This window comes from Lynx canadensis, chromosome F1 (assembly GCF_007474595.2).
Source record: "Lynx canadensis isolate LIC74 chromosome F1, mLynCan4.pri.v2, whole genome shotgun sequence".
NCBI lineage: Eukaryota > Metazoa > Chordata > Mammalia > Carnivora > Felidae > Lynx > Lynx canadensis.
This window is the reverse complement of record NC_044319.2, coordinates 67,789,349-67,806,656: the sequence shown is the minus strand read 5'-3', so window position 1 is coordinate 67,806,656 and position 17,308 is coordinate 67,789,349. Positions and strand designations below refer to the sequence as shown.

The 17,308-nt window shown below is 63.9% G+C and overlaps 2 protein-coding genes across 3 annotated transcripts; both read right to left on the bottom strand.

Annotated features, from left to right (window-relative positions):
• Window positions 1-455: 455 nt before the first annotated feature.
• On the bottom strand, window positions 456-4,472 carry MUC1 (mucin 1, cell surface associated). 2 transcript variants are annotated; one of them, XM_030303304.1, is made up of 7 exons: window positions 4,352-4,469; window positions 2,625-3,901; window positions 2,471-2,526; window positions 2,185-2,318; window positions 1,939-2,060; window positions 1,706-1,855; window positions 456-816 (listed from the first exon to the last, which is right to left on the bottom strand). In XM_030303304.1, exons 1-7 carry the CDS (start codon window positions 4,395-4,397, stop codon window positions 748-750), a joined length of 1,854 nt encoding a protein of 617 aa, XP_030159164.1. In that variant the 5' UTR covers window positions 4,398-4,469; the 3' UTR covers window positions 456-747. The 2 variants fall into 2 exon arrangements, with proteins under 2 accessions (XP_030159164.1, XP_030159163.1); XM_030303303.1 differs by lacking the exon at window positions 456-816 and adding an exon at window positions 1,130-1,372 and having other exon boundaries at window positions 4,352-4,472.
• Window positions 4,473-6,632: 2,160 nt separating this feature from the next.
• Window positions 6,633-16,918, bottom strand: THBS3 (thrombospondin 3). The gene is made up of 23 exons (XM_030303284.1): window positions 16,589-16,918; window positions 15,339-15,545; window positions 14,553-14,809; window positions 14,350-14,452; window positions 13,507-13,533; window positions 13,222-13,304; window positions 13,071-13,122; window positions 12,797-12,945; window positions 12,384-12,524; window positions 11,903-11,980; window positions 11,387-11,539; window positions 11,056-11,166; window positions 10,853-10,960; window positions 10,417-10,576; window positions 10,045-10,163; window positions 9,877-9,929; window positions 9,367-9,560; window positions 9,070-9,248; window positions 8,894-8,942; window positions 8,527-8,723; window positions 8,116-8,288; window positions 7,038-7,177; window positions 6,633-6,943 (listed from the first exon to the last, which is right to left on the bottom strand). The coding sequence occupies exons 1-23, from the start codon at window positions 16,665-16,667 to the stop codon at window positions 6,885-6,887; spliced, it is 2,871 nt and encodes a 956-aa protein (XP_030159144.1). The 5' UTR covers window positions 16,668-16,918; the 3' UTR covers window positions 6,633-6,884.
• Between the last annotated feature and the right edge of the window lie 390 nt (window positions 16,919-17,308).

Here is a 17,308-nt window from a genome sequence, read left to right as displayed (position 1 = left end):
TCTGGGATCTGATGCAGCTTATCGTGGTGGCCGTGTTGACTCTGCCTGCGTTATCGCGGCCCAGGGGCTTACTTCACACCCCGGGACGCTAAGAATAGAGCCGCCAGGGGCACGGGGCCAAGGGGAGGCGAGGGTGTGGCCGCCACCAGCCCCCAGCCCAGGAGAGGGGCGAGGACAGCCGCGGGTGCAGGTGGAGCCGGGTCACGCCAGCCTCGGAGCCGCCTCGGTTTCGTTTCCTCCTTCCTCCTGCGCCGCCAGGGATGGGAAGAGGTGACCGGCACCCCAATGTCGTCTCCTCACCACGCCTCCTGCTTTCCAGATGAACCCCACCTCTTGCCTTCTTCCCCCCCCCCCACCCCCTGCGAAGACCCCTTCCAGGTCCCCTCCCCACATTCGGCGCCCCCATCTACGGGTCACAGAGGGTCACGAGGGGCCACAGAGGACAGATCCCAAGGTGGCAGCACAGAGGGGGTCCACGTTTTATTCAGCCACATTCTGGGGCTAACTTCCCTCTCAGGGCTCTCTGGGCCTGTTTTCCTGGGAGCCACTGTCCCGGGCCTGTCCCCAAGGGGCTCCAATGGGTTTCGGCGGGGCCGAGGCCGGTGAGGGGACGTGGTGGGGCCTGTGAGTGGCCCAAGCTGAACCGCCAGCTCGCCAGCCCGGGACGGAGCTGAGAGGAGAGGCCTGGCAGCAAGGAGCCCGGGGGGAGGCAGCTGGCACCGGCTGGACGCGGGCAGGCAACACGCCCTACAAGTCGGCAGAGGTGGCCGCCGGGTTCGTGTAAGCGAGGCTGCCGCCGCCGTTGCCCGCGGAGACCTGGGTGGGGGGAGACGCCGGCTGAGAGCGCCTCCCGGGGCTGCGGGTCCCACCCCAGGCGGGGTAACAGGCCCGAGACTCTCACTAACTCTGGAAGGGTTCATCGGAAAAACACCTGCCGGCCCCGCTGGCAGCCAGGTGACCGTAAACAGGGGCCTCTCCTCCTCCCTCCGCTCCCCTTCACTCCCTCCCCTGGGCTCTCAGCAGCCCCCCTGCCCTCCCCTACTGCTCCCTTCTCCTTCCATCCTCTGTGCCAGCAGCCCCGGCAGGTGTATGCCTGTCTCCGTAAAACTGGGGGAAGGAAGTCCGCGGTCGAAGGAAAACAGGGTCAAGGGAAGGAAGCTCCCCTCCCCCACCTGGAGTGGCGTTCCAGCCCCAGGTGGCCCGAGTAATTATTTACCAGGCCCTGGAGAGAAAGGCCAGGTGAGCAGAGGGGGAGGAGGGGTCCTTGCTTCCTCCAGAGGCCAGAGGCCCATGGCGCCCAGGCTCGCCTGGCGAGACTTCTTAGCCCACGTTCCTGCCAGCCTTTCTCAATCCACTCTCCACTCTCAGGAGCCTGGAGGGGAGGCGGGGCACAGGTGCCTCTTCCCTTGTGAGTCCCCGCGGGAAGGGCTCCCCTGGGCACGGAGCCTCACCCCTTTCGTGTCCGAGATCCCCGTTCGGCACGGCAGGGAGCGCTAGCTGGAGATGCCGGTAGTGGGGACCCTCTCCCTGGAGGTCCCCTTCCTCCCAAGGTCCCCTCCCCAGGCCTCCTCTGACCTCTGACCCCATGCTCGCCTGGCCCTGTGCCTCGTCCTCCGCACCACCTTTCCCTTCCAAGTTCTCCGGGCTTTGCAAGCATCCTTCCAGAGCCCCTGCCCAGCCCGAGCACCGCGAGCCCCACCCTCACCTCCTCATAGGGGCTGCGTCTGGTACTCCCAGGGGGGAGGTAGCGCCCGTGGGTATGGTAGGTGGGGTACTCGCTCATAGGGTGATAGGCATCGCGGGGCGGAAAGAGGTCCAGCTGCCCACAGTTCTTCCGGCGGCACTGACGCACGGTCTGGGGAAACAGGGTGTCAGGGGGGGCCGTGGAGTTCCCTCCAGCGGGGCAGCTGTGGTCAGGGCTGGAGGCCACACACTCACCAGGACAACGAGATAGACGATGGCCAGTGCCAGCAGGACACACACCAGCACCAGCAGGGCGATGCCCCAGCCGGGTACCCCAGACCCGGACCCAGCAGCGGAAGGAAATGACGCGTCACGTACTACGAGGAAAAGCAGCGGTCAAAATACTGTCCCAGGGAGGTGGCCCTCCCCTCCCAGCACTCTGGGGAAGAAGAGCAGGAGCCCGGAGGCGGGAGGGCGGGGCCCGGGAGGCGGGGGCCTCACCACGGACACTCGAGATGGACATGTTGTATCTGGCTGCTTCTTCTCGGTGCTCGTCAAGCTGTGTCTTCACGTTGAGGGCATCGGTGGTGCCCTGTCGGAAGGCCAGGGTGCATTCTACCACCACAGATCCTGGCCTGCTCCCGGGGAAAGAGAACTCAGCCAGGAGTCCCAGCGTCCGGGCCAGCAATTCCCCCCCCCCCCCACCCCGGGGCTGTGAGTGCGCCAGCCCTCCCCACAGTGGCGGCAACTTCCGCCCTCCCCACAGGGCCCACGCCCGGAATTGTACCTGAACTTGATGCTGGAGAGGCCCAGAAAATCTTCCTGATTATAAACCTGCAAAAACTGGGTGAGAGGGGCGGGATTAAGGCTTGATGCAAACCATTCAGGCGGTTTTGGGGCTGCTGCTGGGGGAGCACGACAGAGAAAAAATAGCCACTCACCCACTCAGAAATGTTTCTCTGCAGCTCCTGGTAGTAGCCGGTGTTGGGATCTTCCAGACAAGAGTTAAACTGAAGGTTCGAAATGGAAAAGGACAGGAAGAAAAAGGAGATCCTAATGGACAACTGGGGAGAAGTCTTATGATTGGAGGAGGTGACGGGCTCCACACTGTGGTTAGTGGCGCTGGTGGTGGTCCTGGCGCTGTGGCTGGCGGGGCTGCTGGTGAAGGATGAGGTGCCAGCGGTGGTCGGGGACATGGTGTCATTAGCGGTCGGGGACGTGGTGTCATTGGTGGTCAGGGACGACGTGTCAGTAGTGGTCGGGGACAAGGTGTGAGTGGTGGTCGGGGACGAGGTGTCAGTGGTGGCCGAGGACAAGGTGTCGTTGGTGGTCAGGGACGTGGTGTCATTGGTAGTCAGGGACGACGTGTCAGTAGTGGTCGGGGACAAGGTGTGAGTGGTGGTCAGGGACAAGGTGTGAGTGGTGGTCGGGGACAAGGTGTCAGTGGTGGCCGAGGACAAGGTGTCATTGGTGGTCAGGGACGTGGTGTCATTGGTAGTCAGGGACATGTCAGTGGTGGTCGGGGACAAGGTGTGAGTGGTGGTCAGGGGCGAGGAGTCAGTGGTGGTTGAGGACAAGGTGTCATTGTTGGTCAGGGACGTGGTGTCATTGGTGGTCAGGGACATGTCAGTGGTGGTCGGGGACAACGTGTCAGTGGTGGCCGAGGACAAGGTGTCATTGGTGGTCAGGGATGAGGTGTCAGTGGTGGTCGGGGACGGGGAGTCAGTGGTGGTCGAGGACAAGGTGTCATTGGTGGTCAGGGACGTGGTGTCATTGGTGGTCGGGGACGACGTGTCAGTGGTGGTCGGGGACAAGGTATGAGTGGTGGTCGAGGACAAGGTGTCGTTGGCGGTCAGGGTGTCAGTGGTGGATGAGGTGTCGGTGGTGGTCGGGGATGGGAAGTCAGTGGTGGTCGAGGACAAGGTGTGAGTGGTGGTCGAGGACAAGGTGTCATTGGTGGTCAGGGATGAGGTGTCAGTGGTGGTCGGGGACGGGGAGTCAGTGGTGGTCGAGGACAAGGTGTCATTGGTGGTCAGGGATGAGGTGTCAGTGGTGGTCGGGGACGGGGAGTCAGTGGTGGTCGAGGACAAGGTGTCAGTGGTGGTCAGGGACGACCTGGCAGTGGTGGTCAGGGGCGAGGTGTCAGGGAGTCCTGGGGCGGAGGCCGAGCTTGAGGTAGGGCTGATGGCCAGGGACGAGGTGCCAGCGGTGTCTTGGGCTGCAGTGACAAGTGTAAGAGGTTGAGGGGACAGGTCTGGGTTGGGGTCAAATCAGAACAAGGAGGAAAGACATCCTTCGGCCTCCTGAGAAGCAATGGCACGGGAAGATTCGGAGTGGGGCAAATCCTGGTCGGGCCCTCTTCCTCCTTCCTGGCTGGCAACCTCCCTCTCCCCCCACACCCCTGCTCCTAGCTGTCCATTTCTCTGCTCCTAAGATCTATGTCTCCTGACCCCCCCACCCCCCCCACACCTCCCCAGACTTGTCTTCAGGTCTTTCTATGCTCCTGGCACCAGCTCTCCCCAGGGGCGAGGGGCCGGCTCTTGTCTGTCCTTGGCCGCCCTCCTGTATTCTGGCACAGACCAGGCCGCCCCCGGGGATGCCATCTGCGAGGAAAGAGACCTGACGCAGACGCTGAGAAGACCACCCCCTCCCCGGCTGTGCCCCTCACCTGTAAGGAGCAGGAGGAAGCAAGGGGCCAGGAAGCGCGGCGTCATGGTGGTGGTGAGCTGGGTGGGGAGGGGGCGGAACACACTCGGGAAGGAGCTGCGTGTGAGGTGGCGCCTGCTGCTTTATACCGGTCCCCGGCCCGCCCTAGGCTCGGCCGGAGCAGGTGACAGGTGACAAAACCCCGCCCCCTCCCCCTTTCCCTACCTCCTACCTCTTCCTCCTCCTCCCCAACCGTTCCTGGCCCCTCAGGTGGGGTACGTGGGCTCCGATCACTCCACCCTCTGACATCCCGCGGGTGCTCCCATCACCGGCCACTGCCCGGCTCCAGAAGAGGAGCAGGGGTGGGGGTGGGGGTGGGGGTGGGGGGTGGGGGGGGAACCGAGGACCTGGGCCTCCTCGGCTCTAGTTTTGGCCTCCGGGCAACAGCAGGGGTGAGAAAAGGGGCAGAGGAAGTGGGCCGGGTTAGGGTCCCGGACCGCGGGCCGAGGAAGCTCACCCTCGCGTCCCTCACCCCGCGCCCCATTCTCAATGGGCCCCCTGAAGCCCCACCGTGGGGGCTTGGCGGGGGGGTACGAGAAGGCTCGAGAAAGGGGGGGCCCGGGGCCAGTTTTGGACCCCCTCCCCCCGCCACTTCCCGGAATCACCGCTCCCTTCAGGGTTCCGCGCGCAGATCCACCGAAACCCACAGTCCCCGCCCCTGCCGGGCTTTCCAGGGCCGGCGTTCCCGCCTTGGCTGCCTCCCGAGGAGGGGGCGGGGAAGAAGTCCCACTGGACGCGGGCCGAAACCTGGGCTCCGCGGCACCCCGGGGTCTCTCCTGCCCGGGGCTCCGGCTCGCGGCGGGCGGGGCTCTCCTGCCCCCTGGCGGCAGCGCGCGGGGACCCCGGGCGCCCGGTTGGCCGGAGGGGGCGGCGTGCCCGAGGGCGGCCCGAGGGGCCGGGCGCGCAGGTCTGGGGCTCAGACGCGGAGGGCGGGGACGCTCCGCTCCACCGACGGGAGGGGCTGGCGGCAAGAGGGGGACCCCGGGGCGCGTGGGGGCGGCGTCTGGAGGAGACGGCGCTCAGTGGGTGGGGTCCCGAGGTACGAGGAAGGGGCGCCCAAATATGTGGGAGAGGACAGAGGAATGTGGGAGGGGAAACGGGGCAGGTGAGTGACGCATGTGGGCGGCAGAGAGTAGGTGGGGCAACCGAAGGGTATTTGGGGGCCCAGAGTGGCATTGGGGGTAGACAGGCACACGGTGTGACCCGGGGACTGTATGGGGGGGGTGCGTGATTGGGCGGGGGGGGGGGGGTGGCGAGAAGAACGAAGGGCGCAAACGCTTGGGCGCCGCGCACGTGGAGCGTGGGGGTCGGGCCCCCCCCCCAGAGGTTACCTCCCCCACCCCAGCTACGCCCCCGTTAGGAAAACCGTTCCCAGTCGCCGCGGGTACAGACTGGAAAAGGAGCTTTCACAACCCCTCGGGGCGGCGGGGTGCAAGGAAGCGGGGCCGCGGCTACGCGCGGAGGCCCGAGGGGCGCGGAAGCCCCCCGCCCGGCCGCCCGAGAAGGCGCGAGCATCTAGGTGGGCGGTCCCAAAACTGCTGCCCCGGCGTTGCCGGGCAACAGCCATTCAGTCCGGTTGCTGGGACACGCGTCGCCACGGCGACGGCTCCGCGCCGCGCACTCCGAGTATTTAAAGAGCAAGCGCGCGCAACGGCTGGGTGTCGGAAAGCGGCTTTCCGGGCCACCGCGGTCTCCCCTTCTGCCTCCCCGCGCCCCCCTCCCTCGGCCGTCCCCTACCCCTCGTCCGGGCGCAGAGTCTCTGGCTTCCGAAGCGGACCAAAGTCCCCGGCGCGACCCCGGTTCTGGGGCTGGTCCGGCTGCAAGCGGTGCGGAGCGGGGTCCCGGGCCCCGGGCGGGCGGGAGGGACGGGACGCGGTGCAGTGTTGTTCTTTCCCCCGCCAATATTGCACTCGTCCCGGCCTCCGGCCCCCCCGGCCCCCCGGCCCCCCCTCACCCCGAGCGGGCCGGCTCCAGCCCTCCTGGCTCTCGACCCGGACCACCTCAGATCCACTGGAGTGTCGCCGCAGCCACCGTGAGTAAGTGGGGCTGGGAGCACCTAAGCCATTTTCGGACCAGCCCCTCATCCTTCACCTACCTCAGTCCAGCACCGTTCTTCCTCCAGCAGGCCCCCAACCTCCCCTAGATCTCTAACTCTCATCCTACCAGCCCTCCTCCTCACCCCTCGGCTTCCCTCCTGCTCCCCACACTACCCCGGGGAAATCCCTAAAATAAGCAACACCAACTAGTGTGGAAAACCACTGGAACTTTATGGCAATGTGTTCTCTTTCCTGGGGTTAGTGCCTGAGAAATACCCCCCGAAAACTTCCCATCTCCTGAACAGTGGGGTCACCGCCCCTCTGGGACTGAACTCCCGTTTGTGCCGGAGGAGGGCCTGTGTTTGGCTGAGCGGCTGCAGATTAGACCCGAGGGTCTCCAGGACGGACCCCAAGGCCAAAGGGGCGAAGACCAGGATGCTGGATCCGGCGGCCGCCTCTTCACGCTCTTCCCTGGAGCAGCTGCCTCCGGAATGGCTCGAAGTCCTCGGGCACGGTGTCTGAGGAGGGAGGAGTCACTAGGGTCAGAGGATGGGACCCTCCCAGGAGGGACAAGGGTCGGAAGGTCAGGCTGATCCAAGTCTTCGGCCTCACCATTGCATCGATACTGGAGATTGGACCAAATGATGTTTTCTTGGGAGAAGCAGAATACGCCAAGGCGCCCCCCTCGCATGGCCGTGTCAATGATCACCCCGGAGTCTGCCACCAGCTGAGGGCCCTCATAGAGCTTCACCCTGTCCGGGAGAGGGGTGTCCGTTGGTGCGAGGGTGCCCAGTGGGCACTGGGCCATCAAGCCCGGGCCCTGCTCATCCCCAACCCCCCTCGAGCTCACCGGGCCTGAGAGAGAACGGAAGGAGGGAGAGGGAGGAAGGAAAGGGGAGGGACGGGGGTGCTTTTCTCAGGCCCGGGGCCCCTGCCTCTTTGTCCGCCCCCTTTGCATCTCAAAGCACCAGCCGCATTCCAAGCGAGGATTGGGTTGTCATGACAATGAGCACAATGGGCTGGGGGGTGAAGTCACCCGCTTCCCAGGCTCTGGTCCACCCTCCCTCATCCCCTGCCCTGGCACCCTGCAGCCCCAGGCACCTTAAAGGGGAACCAACCCGAGTCCCGGGACCCTGGGCTCTTGCCATTGGCTGTCCCTTCCCTGTCATCCCCACCGACTAGGAGATGCGCAGTTGTGCACACGGCACTGAACCCAGAAGCCTTAGCTCCGCTACTAAGAGATGTGCCATCTGGGCCTCGGTTTACTCCTCTGCAAATGACGGCCCCCTCCAGGTCAGACACTTTGATGGGGCAGCTTCTGGGATGGAGCACGGAAGGGGCTGGAAGTGACGGGCCTCTCCACAGACTGGCCTGCGGCCCAGAGGCTCCCAAGATCGCCCCATTTCACGGAGGGGAAAACGGAGCACGGAAAAGGAAGGACTCGCCCAACGCTGCCCACAGGTCTTCCTTCCGCAGCACCCGCACCAGAGCCCCGGCTGCCTGAGGACGAGGAGAGCGGGGCTGAGGCGGTACGTCTGTGGTGAGAGGGAAGACAGAGCAGCGGCCCAGTCCTGGCCCGGGGCACCGGGCACCGAGGAACGCAGTGGAGGGGCAGTCCGGTGGGTCTCGGCTAAAGGTGAAGGAAAGGCGGGGCCTGGGGTCCGGCAGGAGGGCTCAGCGCTCCCCTCACCGAATGTAGCCGACTTGAGGCCGGTGCAGTAGCTGCCAGCGGTAGGAGGTCTTGTCCCGCCAGCCCACGTTCCGGGGGTCAGTCCACAGCAGTCGCACCTGGTCGGGGGTGTGGCCAGTATGCCACAGGGCATTCCGGAGATGTTCACCTGGGCCAGACACGGATGTCACTGCCTGGAGGGTATCGGTGAGGACAGTGCGTTAGCCACAGGCCCCGAGCCACAGGCTGGTAAGTGCAGGTGGCAGAGGAAGTCAAGGTGGGCGGGAGAGCGATCTGGAGGGCCCCCCACCCCCTGACCCCGGGAGCCAACCTCCAGGCCAGATACCTGGGAAAGAGGGTTCCCACTCACGTGGGGGGTGGGGAGTCTGGGGAAGGGCCCAAGGAGGTGGCGGGTCTGGGCAGTTGCAAGACCTTGAGCTGCAGCCCGGGCTGAGCCACCGCCCGGAAAGGGGTGGCCTGCCAATACGTCTGCTCCGTCTGCTTCCACATGACCACGTAGAAGCGGCCGCTGTCCTGATAGCTGAAGAGAAAGCCTGCGTAGTCGTCATCTGTGACCGTGTTCACGTGGAAGGTGCCTTCGAAGTCCACACCGTTGAAGGCTGTGTATCCTGGGGGTGGGCGGGGTCAAGGTCAGGGCCGGCAGAGCTACCGGCGGCCCACTGTGGGCCAGGGGTGGGATGGGACGCCAGCTGTACATGTGGCCAGCTCAGCCCCCCACCGTCCGCCCCTGTGGGATTTCTCCATTTGGAACTTATTGAGCTGGGTGTCCCTTACATACCAACGGCCAGGCCGGGGTCACTGTTCATGGTCTGAACGATTTCCATGCCCTGGTCGTGGCAGGAAGGAAGGAAGCCCTGATCCAGTGCTCTGACCGCCCCCCCCCCCCCCCGCCCCTGCCAGCCCCCACCTGGCAGTCTGGTCTGACAGCACCTGCCCAACCCGGTGCCCTAGTACCTGGTTGAGCACCACCCAGTTTGGGTCAATCTGGGCATCACCCTCAGGATCCAGGACAACCGTCTGATAGGCCCGAAAATCCGTGAGGGTCACCTCCGCACTTTCGGGACACACGTCCAGGGGGTCAACCACCGCATCATTGTCAAAGTCATCCTCACACACGTCACCAACGCCATTGCCTGCGCAGGGTGAGGCCAGGCACTTGGGAAGGCCTGGCCGTGGCCCCGAGGCCGCGCTGCCACCCCTCCTTGGGCAGGGCCCACACCGGGCCAACCTTCTGTGGGGCCCCAGCCTTACCATCTGAGTCCTTCTGATTGGGATTGGGAACCAGGCGACAGTTGTCGGGACCAGGAGGCACATAATCTGGGATCCCATCGTTGTCATCGTCCCCGTCACACTCATCTCCAAGGCCGTCGTTGTCGGAGTCCAGCTGGGAGCTGTTTGGCAGCTGTGGGCAGTTGTCCTTGGTGTCCTGATGTCCATCCCCGTCGCTGCCCAGAACAGGCACCAGATAAAGGCTCTAAAAGTACCACATCCGTCCCCGCTCTTCGGCGCGAGGTCTGGGGTGTACCCTCCATTCGGCCACACAGCCCCCTCTCTTCGGGGTGGGGACTGGGGTGTACCCTCCATTCGGCCACACCCCCTGCCATCAGCCAGGTGAGGTAAAGTCCCACAGCAGGGGTGGAGGGCAGACCTCCTGCTCGACAGTGGTGGACAGTCAAGGCTAAACCACGGAGGAAACTGAGTATGTGCTAGAGGAGAGGAGAGGAAGCCCTGTATGACCATCTAGCTCTCTGCCAACCCTACCTGTCCTCGTTGGTGTCACAGACATCCCCCACCAGGTCGCTGTCTGCGTCTGTCTGCGGGAGAGGGGCCGGTTCTCAGCATCTGTTGGTAACTGGAGGATGGCTGGCCCACTTCCTATCTGAAGGGCTGGGGCTCCACCCTCCGGCCCCCTACCCCGCACCGCTGTACCTGAGTGGGATTGCTCATTTCAGGGCAGCTGTCACACGCATCTCCCACCCCGTCCTCATCCCTGTCTGTCTGCAGGGGGTTGGGGACTTTAGGGCAATTGTCCAGTCCGTTGGGGATACCTATAAGACACGGGGATAGCACAGAGCCGTCACTAGGACACGTCACATCCTCTTCTGTGTTGGTGAGAGCCCAGAGCTCACCTCCCACTCAGAGAAAAGCTGCTCAAGACCCCTGCCTGCGCCCCCTGCCCCCCTTCCTCACATTCCCATTGACCCCTGCCCCACGCCAGTCTCAGACTTCCTAGCTGCCCCTTGTGCCCACCTGCATCCAAATTCTTACAGGCCCCCCACCCCCCTCAGCCCCGTCCTGCACCGTCCCCGTCCACGTCGTTGTCACAGGCATCCCCTTCCCCATTGCCATCCGTGTCCTTCTGGTCATTGTTGGGAACGTTGGGGCAGTTGTCACAGGCATCCCCGAATGAATCTGTATCTGAGTTTTGCTGGTCCTTGTTGGGGAAGAGCCGGCAGTTGTCCTGGGGTGGGAGAAAAAGGGTCAGGCCTCCTCTCCACTGCTGGCCTCCTCACCCCCACACCCTTGACCCCATCCTGACAGCCGGCTAGCGAGCAGCGAGGATGACCCCCGGCCTCCACATGACCATCTTGCCCTGGCACAGGGCGTGCGCCCCCCCCCCCCAACAGTCCTGGGGCCCTTCCTGTAGAGCTGCCAGGGGCCAACGGGGGGCAGGGTCATGGGGCAGGGCAAGGTGGGGAGCAGAGGAACTGGAAGGGGTGGGACGGCTAGGAGGCACCTCGACATTCTTGATCCCATCGCCATCGGCATCATCGTCGCACTGGTCCCCCACGCCATCGTTATCAGCATCTTCCTGGCCAGAGTTGGGGGTCAAAAGGCAATTGTCCTAAAGAGCAGGAGAGAGAGGCCGGATGGGTTGTGGCCTGCCCCAGCCAGGGTGCCTGCCCCCCCCCCCCCACTGCCCGCCCACCCGCCCCACACCTGCTTGCAATGTTTGTTGTTGTCCATGCAGGGCAGGGCCTGGTCCGGGTAGCCGTCGATGTCCGTGTCGGTCCCACACACGTTCCCGTTCCCGGCCCAGCCCACGTTACACTGGGGCAGTGGGGCGGGGCGGGTAGGAATGAGGGTCCCCGCTATCTCCTCGTGCCCCACCCTTTTCCCTGCTTCAGCCTCTATTCTCACCAACCGGCACCTGCGCCCAGGACCACCTCCCTTCCCTGCTCAGGCCCCACCCAGGCCCTAAGCAGGGTCACCAGCCCTACCCCTCTCTCCAGATTCTCCCTTTTCCTTCCAAGCCCCAGGCCTAGCTCACCGAGCAGGACACGGCCCCGTTGCGTTCAAAGAGACAGTGCGCGTGGACGTGGCAGGGGCTGTGGGCTGGGCTGTGGCAGGTGCGGGCGGGGACGCAGCCCTGGCTCTGGTTGCCCACGAAGCCCAGGCGACAGGGACCACACTTGAAGGAACCCTAAGAGGAGGGAAGCGGTGACTCAGGAAGGAGCTCAGGCTGCCAGGTGCCCCAGCCGGCGGTGCGGGACCTCACTCCCTGCTCCTGCTCGAGGCCACGCATCAGTCACTTCCTCGGGTTCCCCTGACAACCTTTCGAGGTGTCTGCCGGCCCTGTTTTTCGGGTGAATAGACTGACGCTCAGAAAAGCCGGGCTCGCCAGTCACGGTGAGAAGCAGGACCCGGCTTCCAAACTGGCGCGGGGAACGTGTGCCCGTGGTGCCCCAGGGAAGGAAGCAGGAAGTAGGACGTGGGGTGTGGGTGTGCTCACGCGTGTAGGCGCACTGTCCCACCGCTACGGACGCGGTTGGGCCGCTCGGCTTACCACAGTGTTGGTGCAGATGGAGTTGGGGTCGCAGCCACCGTTGTTACCGTCACTGCATTCGTCGATGTCCTGGCAGACCTGACGGGACAGATCGATGACGGATCTCCTTGTGCCCCTACCCGTGGACACTGACACGAAGCCCAGACCCCAAACCGGTGTTAGCGCAAGGACCCATGTTCAACCCGGACGGCCGACCAGGCCCCGGCAAGGCCACGACCTTGTCTATGCGTTCTTTTTTTTTCAGTTAAAAAAAATTTTTTTAACGGTTACATATTTTTGAGAGAGAGAGAGAGACACAGAGTGTTAGCTGGTGAGGAACAGAGAGAGAGGGAGACACAGAATCCAAAGCAGGCTCCAGGATGTCAGCACAGAGCCCGACGCGAACCCACGAACCATGAGATCATGCCCCGAGCCAAAGTCGGACGCTTAACCAACTTAGCCACCCAGGCGCCCCTCGTCTACACATTCTACCCGACCTGACCTGTTTGCTGGCGCGGGCGTAGTCAATACCCACACCGGACACCCGCGTGCCTTTGTAGCCCTGGGGACAGGCCTCACAGCGGAAGCCAGGCATGGTGTTGATGCAGCTGACGCCAGGAAAACAAGGGTCCGCGTGGGCACACTGGGGAACGGAGGACGATGGTCGGGTGCCTCTGCCTGTGGGCCCCCCGGGGCCCCTCCCGGCTAGGCCCAGACTGCCCTGCGCCGCCCAATGGCCCTCCGGTCTTGGCCACAGACTTTGTCCCCTCCCGTCTTGCTTCCTTTCCGGTCTCCCGGTGTCCCAAAGAAAGCCCAGGCTCTCGTGCTTCCGACCGACAGCTACGCCACCTCCTTGGGCCTCTCCCACCTCCCTCACCCCGAGTGCCGGTGCCCCTTCAAGCTGGCCGCCCCCACCTCATTGATGTCGCTGCAGTGGGTGCCATTTCCCTGCAGGCCGGGGGGGCAGGGCCCGCAGCGGTAGCCGGGGTACTCGTACACCTCCATGCAGTCCACGCCGCGGAAGCAGGGGTTGGGGCTGCAGTGCGAACGCTGCTCGTGGAAGCCTGGGGGGCAGGCGAGGTCAGAGCCACCCTGAGGCGGCCATTCCGGCCCCGCAGAGGTGGGGGGGACCGCCACCGAGGGGCCGGAGGCACGGGGTCGCCTGGCGCCCGCCCCGCTCCCCACTCACCGCACACCTGACACTCCATGATGGTGTTTCGGATCAGGGACATTTCCTTCACCTGGCAGACAGAAGGGCGGGGGGGGGGGGGGCAGTCGGCTCCTGGCAGCTCCCCCCCTCCCCCAGCAGCACCACCTCCCTGGTGCAGGTGCGCTCAGACCTGGTCTCGGATGTCATCCCGCAGCTCCACCAGGATCTGGTTGAAGAGGGTGAGCTGGGTGACCAGCGCCTTGGTCTGCTCCCCTGTCAGAGCCCAGGGTGCAGAGAGGCTCAGAGCCGGGCCACCACCCTGGTCCCTCTTTAGGGTCAGAAGCCAATTCCTGCCGCTACTGCCCACCCACCTTTTAAGTCCCACCCTGTCCTGGCCGAAGAGGTGGCAGGCCATAGCCCCTGGCCCCTCCCACCTTGGCCCCCGGCCCCTCCCACCTCCTTGTGGCCCACTCACCCAGGATGGAATGGAGCGCGTTGGTCACTGGAGAGGAGAAAACACAGTCAAGGGCGGAGTCGTGAAGAGGGCCAGGAGGAGGAAGGAAAAGAGGGACAGGAACAAAGGCCTGGAGGAGTCTTAGAGTAAGGACAGGCAGGTGGATGGCAGGAGGGCAGGGGTGACGGGCGGGCAGCACCAGCTCTCCCACCGGGCGAGAGACTCTGCGAAGGGCTGCCTCACAGACCGTCAAAGCCCACACCTCTGGTCCTGGCCTGGCAGGGGCAGAAGGGATCCGAGTGAGAGGCGACCCAGAGCAGGGCCAGGGCCCCAATCCACTCCATTTCCACACGCCCCTCCCCCTCTGAGCTCCTGCTTCCACAGTCCTTTTTTGGACCGATCTGCGAGAAGTGGGCGTTTTATTTAAGCAAGAACCTTTGAACATCCCTGTCAAGGAGACCAGGCAGATGGACGATGCTCAGAGAAACTGCTGATGGGTGACAGCCGCCACTGTAAGACCCAAGACCCTTCTCTTAGCCACTGAGACCAAGCAGTTCACTTTCCCACCCCTCACACGGAGCTCCCGTCTTCTCCTGGATGGCTGTTTTCCCCAGCCACCCTGGGTGGGGGGGTGGGGGTGGGGGAGTGGTGATGGCCTGAACCTGGAGAGTTTTGTGACCCACACTTCCTGGGATGGCTGTGTTATTTGGGGATCACAGACCCAGAGGCGGAGGAGATTGGGATAAGAGGGTCGGAAGCCCAGGAATGAGTGTTAAGGGGGAAATCGAGGAGATGAAAGTCAATAAAGACCACAGGATGTGATCTGGGGTCCGGAATGTCAGCTAACGGAAGTCTGCGTGTTACCTGCTCTGTGGATGGACTCGTCCCCCTGGAACGGACACTCACTCAGGGCTCCCACCCGGGCCATGGACCCGCCCAGAATCATTTTCATAGACTCCACAAAGCCCTGGGGGGACAGGAGCAGAGCAGGGTGGGAGGACCCGCTAACTCCTCCCACGGGGGCAAACCGTTTCCGCAGAAGCACCGGGGCCTCCCTTCCCGCTCACCTGCATCCTCAAATAAGCCTTCTGTCCGGTCCTGATCTCCAGCCCATCCACCTCCGCTGGAGGAATGGGGGCCAGCCCTGGGAGCCCGGCGTGCTGGTCACCCAGTTTGCAGTCCACGTAGAGCTGCAGGGCGAGGCTGGGTCGGGAGGGACCTCGGAGTCGCAGGAGAGCCGTGTGCGTGCGCCCGTCGGCCAGGCCCGCCTGCTGCAGGTTCACCGCGTGGACCTTGCCGTCCTCCCGCTGGTACCGCACCAGCACTGCCCAGGAGGGGAGGTCAGTAGGGGACTGTCCCCCATCCCCTGCCTCCCAGCCGAGCCTCGCATCCACTCTTCCGTGTGACACACCTATTGTCCTCATTCAGCTAACGTCTCCCGACACCTCATACACGGCAGGTGCACACGATACGTGCTTTTCAAACGGGTTCAAAGACCAAGACTTTCTTACTCTTCAGTGGCATCAGATCGCTCTGTCCCCTGCTAGGGTGGCAGCTGGTTTTGCACCCACTGAATCGTGCCAGGGATCTGCTGGACTGCTTTACACCCTTGCTAGGACACAGAGACAGGCCTCCCCTCCCCAAGTGCAACATCCACTCCATACAAACATTAGGCCTCACTCTACTGTTTGGGTACCTGGCCTTCTGAGGCACCTCCAAGCACCCCGAACCAGGTGCGCCCCCCACCCCCGGTGCCTGAGCACAGCCTGATGGGTCCATGGGGCCCCAGGGGTGGGGATGAGAGAAAGTGCTCAAGGGGCACCACTGCAGGAAAGGAGATGCCCAGCAGTCACCTTTGTTGATTTTGCCCACGACAGAGGCCTCCAGCCATCGTGTGTTGTCCTGCCGAGAGTAGAGGCCAAAGAGGACACCGCCCTGTTTGGGGGGCAGGCGGAAGGTGGACAAGAGGTAGATGTCCCCAGCAGTGAGCAGGGCGGTCCGGATCTTCTCTGCCACAGCGGTCATCTGCCGAGACTCGCCCACAGTCAGCAGGTCAATCACTGGCAGGCAAGGATCATCAAGGTCAGTGAAGGGATCAAATGCTAAGGCCTGCCCTTCCCCCGAGCCCTCGGGGGTGGAGCACCCTTCATCACTACCTCCACGCCCGCCACCAGGCAGTATTAGTCACCTTCTTGAAACTCAAGCCTTGCTGCTCTGGGAAGACAGGGCATCGTGCCTTCCTTTTTTTCCCTCAGCAGTGCCTCCCCACCGGGTCTGGGAGCCCGCGGGCCTGAGGCTCTCTTGCAAATACAGAAACGGCGCCCGGCAACCTTGAGATGCCCCCACCAGGTGGCGCAAGGGAGCCACCGTGCTGATCCCAGGCAGAAGTAGCACCTGGTGCCCACAGCACAGAACTGGAAAAGCAGTTTCTCTTTATGCTGCTGCGTTTGGCTGCTTCCACACCCAGATGCCCCTCCTCCCATCGTGGGGGCTCAGCACACTCACTTTGGATGAGAAGAGCTGCCCACTGAGGGCTCCAACCCTCCTGTCTGCCTCTCCCCCTCGGGAATGTAGGACCGGGCTCCTGTGCCTCCTGTGTCCTGGCCAATCTGTGGTTTCCCTTCCAGCCAGTAATGAATCTGTGCCTGTGTCATCTGCTCCAGCTACCTCTCCCACACCCACAGGCCCATCCCACAGCCAGACCTCCGGGAGAGCCCAGACCTCTGGGTCCCCACCCCACCCCCCATGTCCCAGGGCAGCCAGGAGCCCTGGCTGGGGGTGGGGGTGGGGGGTGAAGAAGCCCACCTTTGCACTGCTCTCCCAGAGCCTGGAATGCCTGTGGATGCTCAGACACCAACCCAGCCAGGCAGCCCTAGCATCCAGCTCCTGAGTCCTCTGCCCTGGCCTCGTGCTGACCTTGGCCACTTCCCACTCACCCAGTACCCTCTGCTGTTCACTCCTACCCCCATGGCCACGATTTCATCAATCTTCCATCCGGCTCAATTTCAGGACTCTCCCCTTGCCCACATGTTTCCCGCTACTAGGCTGGGGGCCAAAGGAGAGGAGGCAGAGAAGGGGTCTAAGAGGATGGAGACGGGCTTACCCTGCAGGTCCTGACTGGCACATGAGAAAGTGCAGAGGAGGAGAAGAGCCAGGGCCCCCCGAAGTTCCTGCGTCTCCATGCCGCTCAGCTGGCTCACTACCCCTGGCAGGCAGGCGGCTGGGAGGGGAAAAGGCTAGGCGGAGAGAGCAGGAGCGGGGGGCGGAGGGACTGGAAGGGGGAGTTGAAGGGGGGGGCCAGCAGGCGAGTGGGGGGGGGCTGAAACAAAGAGCTGCCAATCAGCCTGGAGGCATCCCCAGCTCTGGGAACCAGGAGCACTGGGGAAGAGTCTGGAGGCCTCCCTGCCTCCTGCCTCTCCCTAACGGTCCTCCGTCCCAGGTGCCTCCCTCCCTCCCTCCCTCCCTCCCGGCGTCTCGCTGCTGGGGGCCACTACCGAATGCTACCGTTTCCTGTAAGTCGCAGTTGGGGAAGGCAGGAGCCCCTGGCAGGGGCAGCGCCAGACAGTGGGCATTATTCCCCAGCTGGCATGAAAGGGTGCCAAGGGAGTGGCGGAAAGTAGCTTGCTATCGTGCCCAGGGGATGCCCGCATGGCATGAACTTTGCTGCTCTGACGAAGCGAGGGCCCCTCATTAGGGTGGCGGGGGTCCCCTGACACGTGACTCGCTCCTAGGAAAACTTAGAAGCGTCCGATGGGAAGCGGAGGGCGCGTCTAACACAGTGGTCAGCGAAGTGCTTGGAGGGAGGAATCAGGAAGGAGGAAAG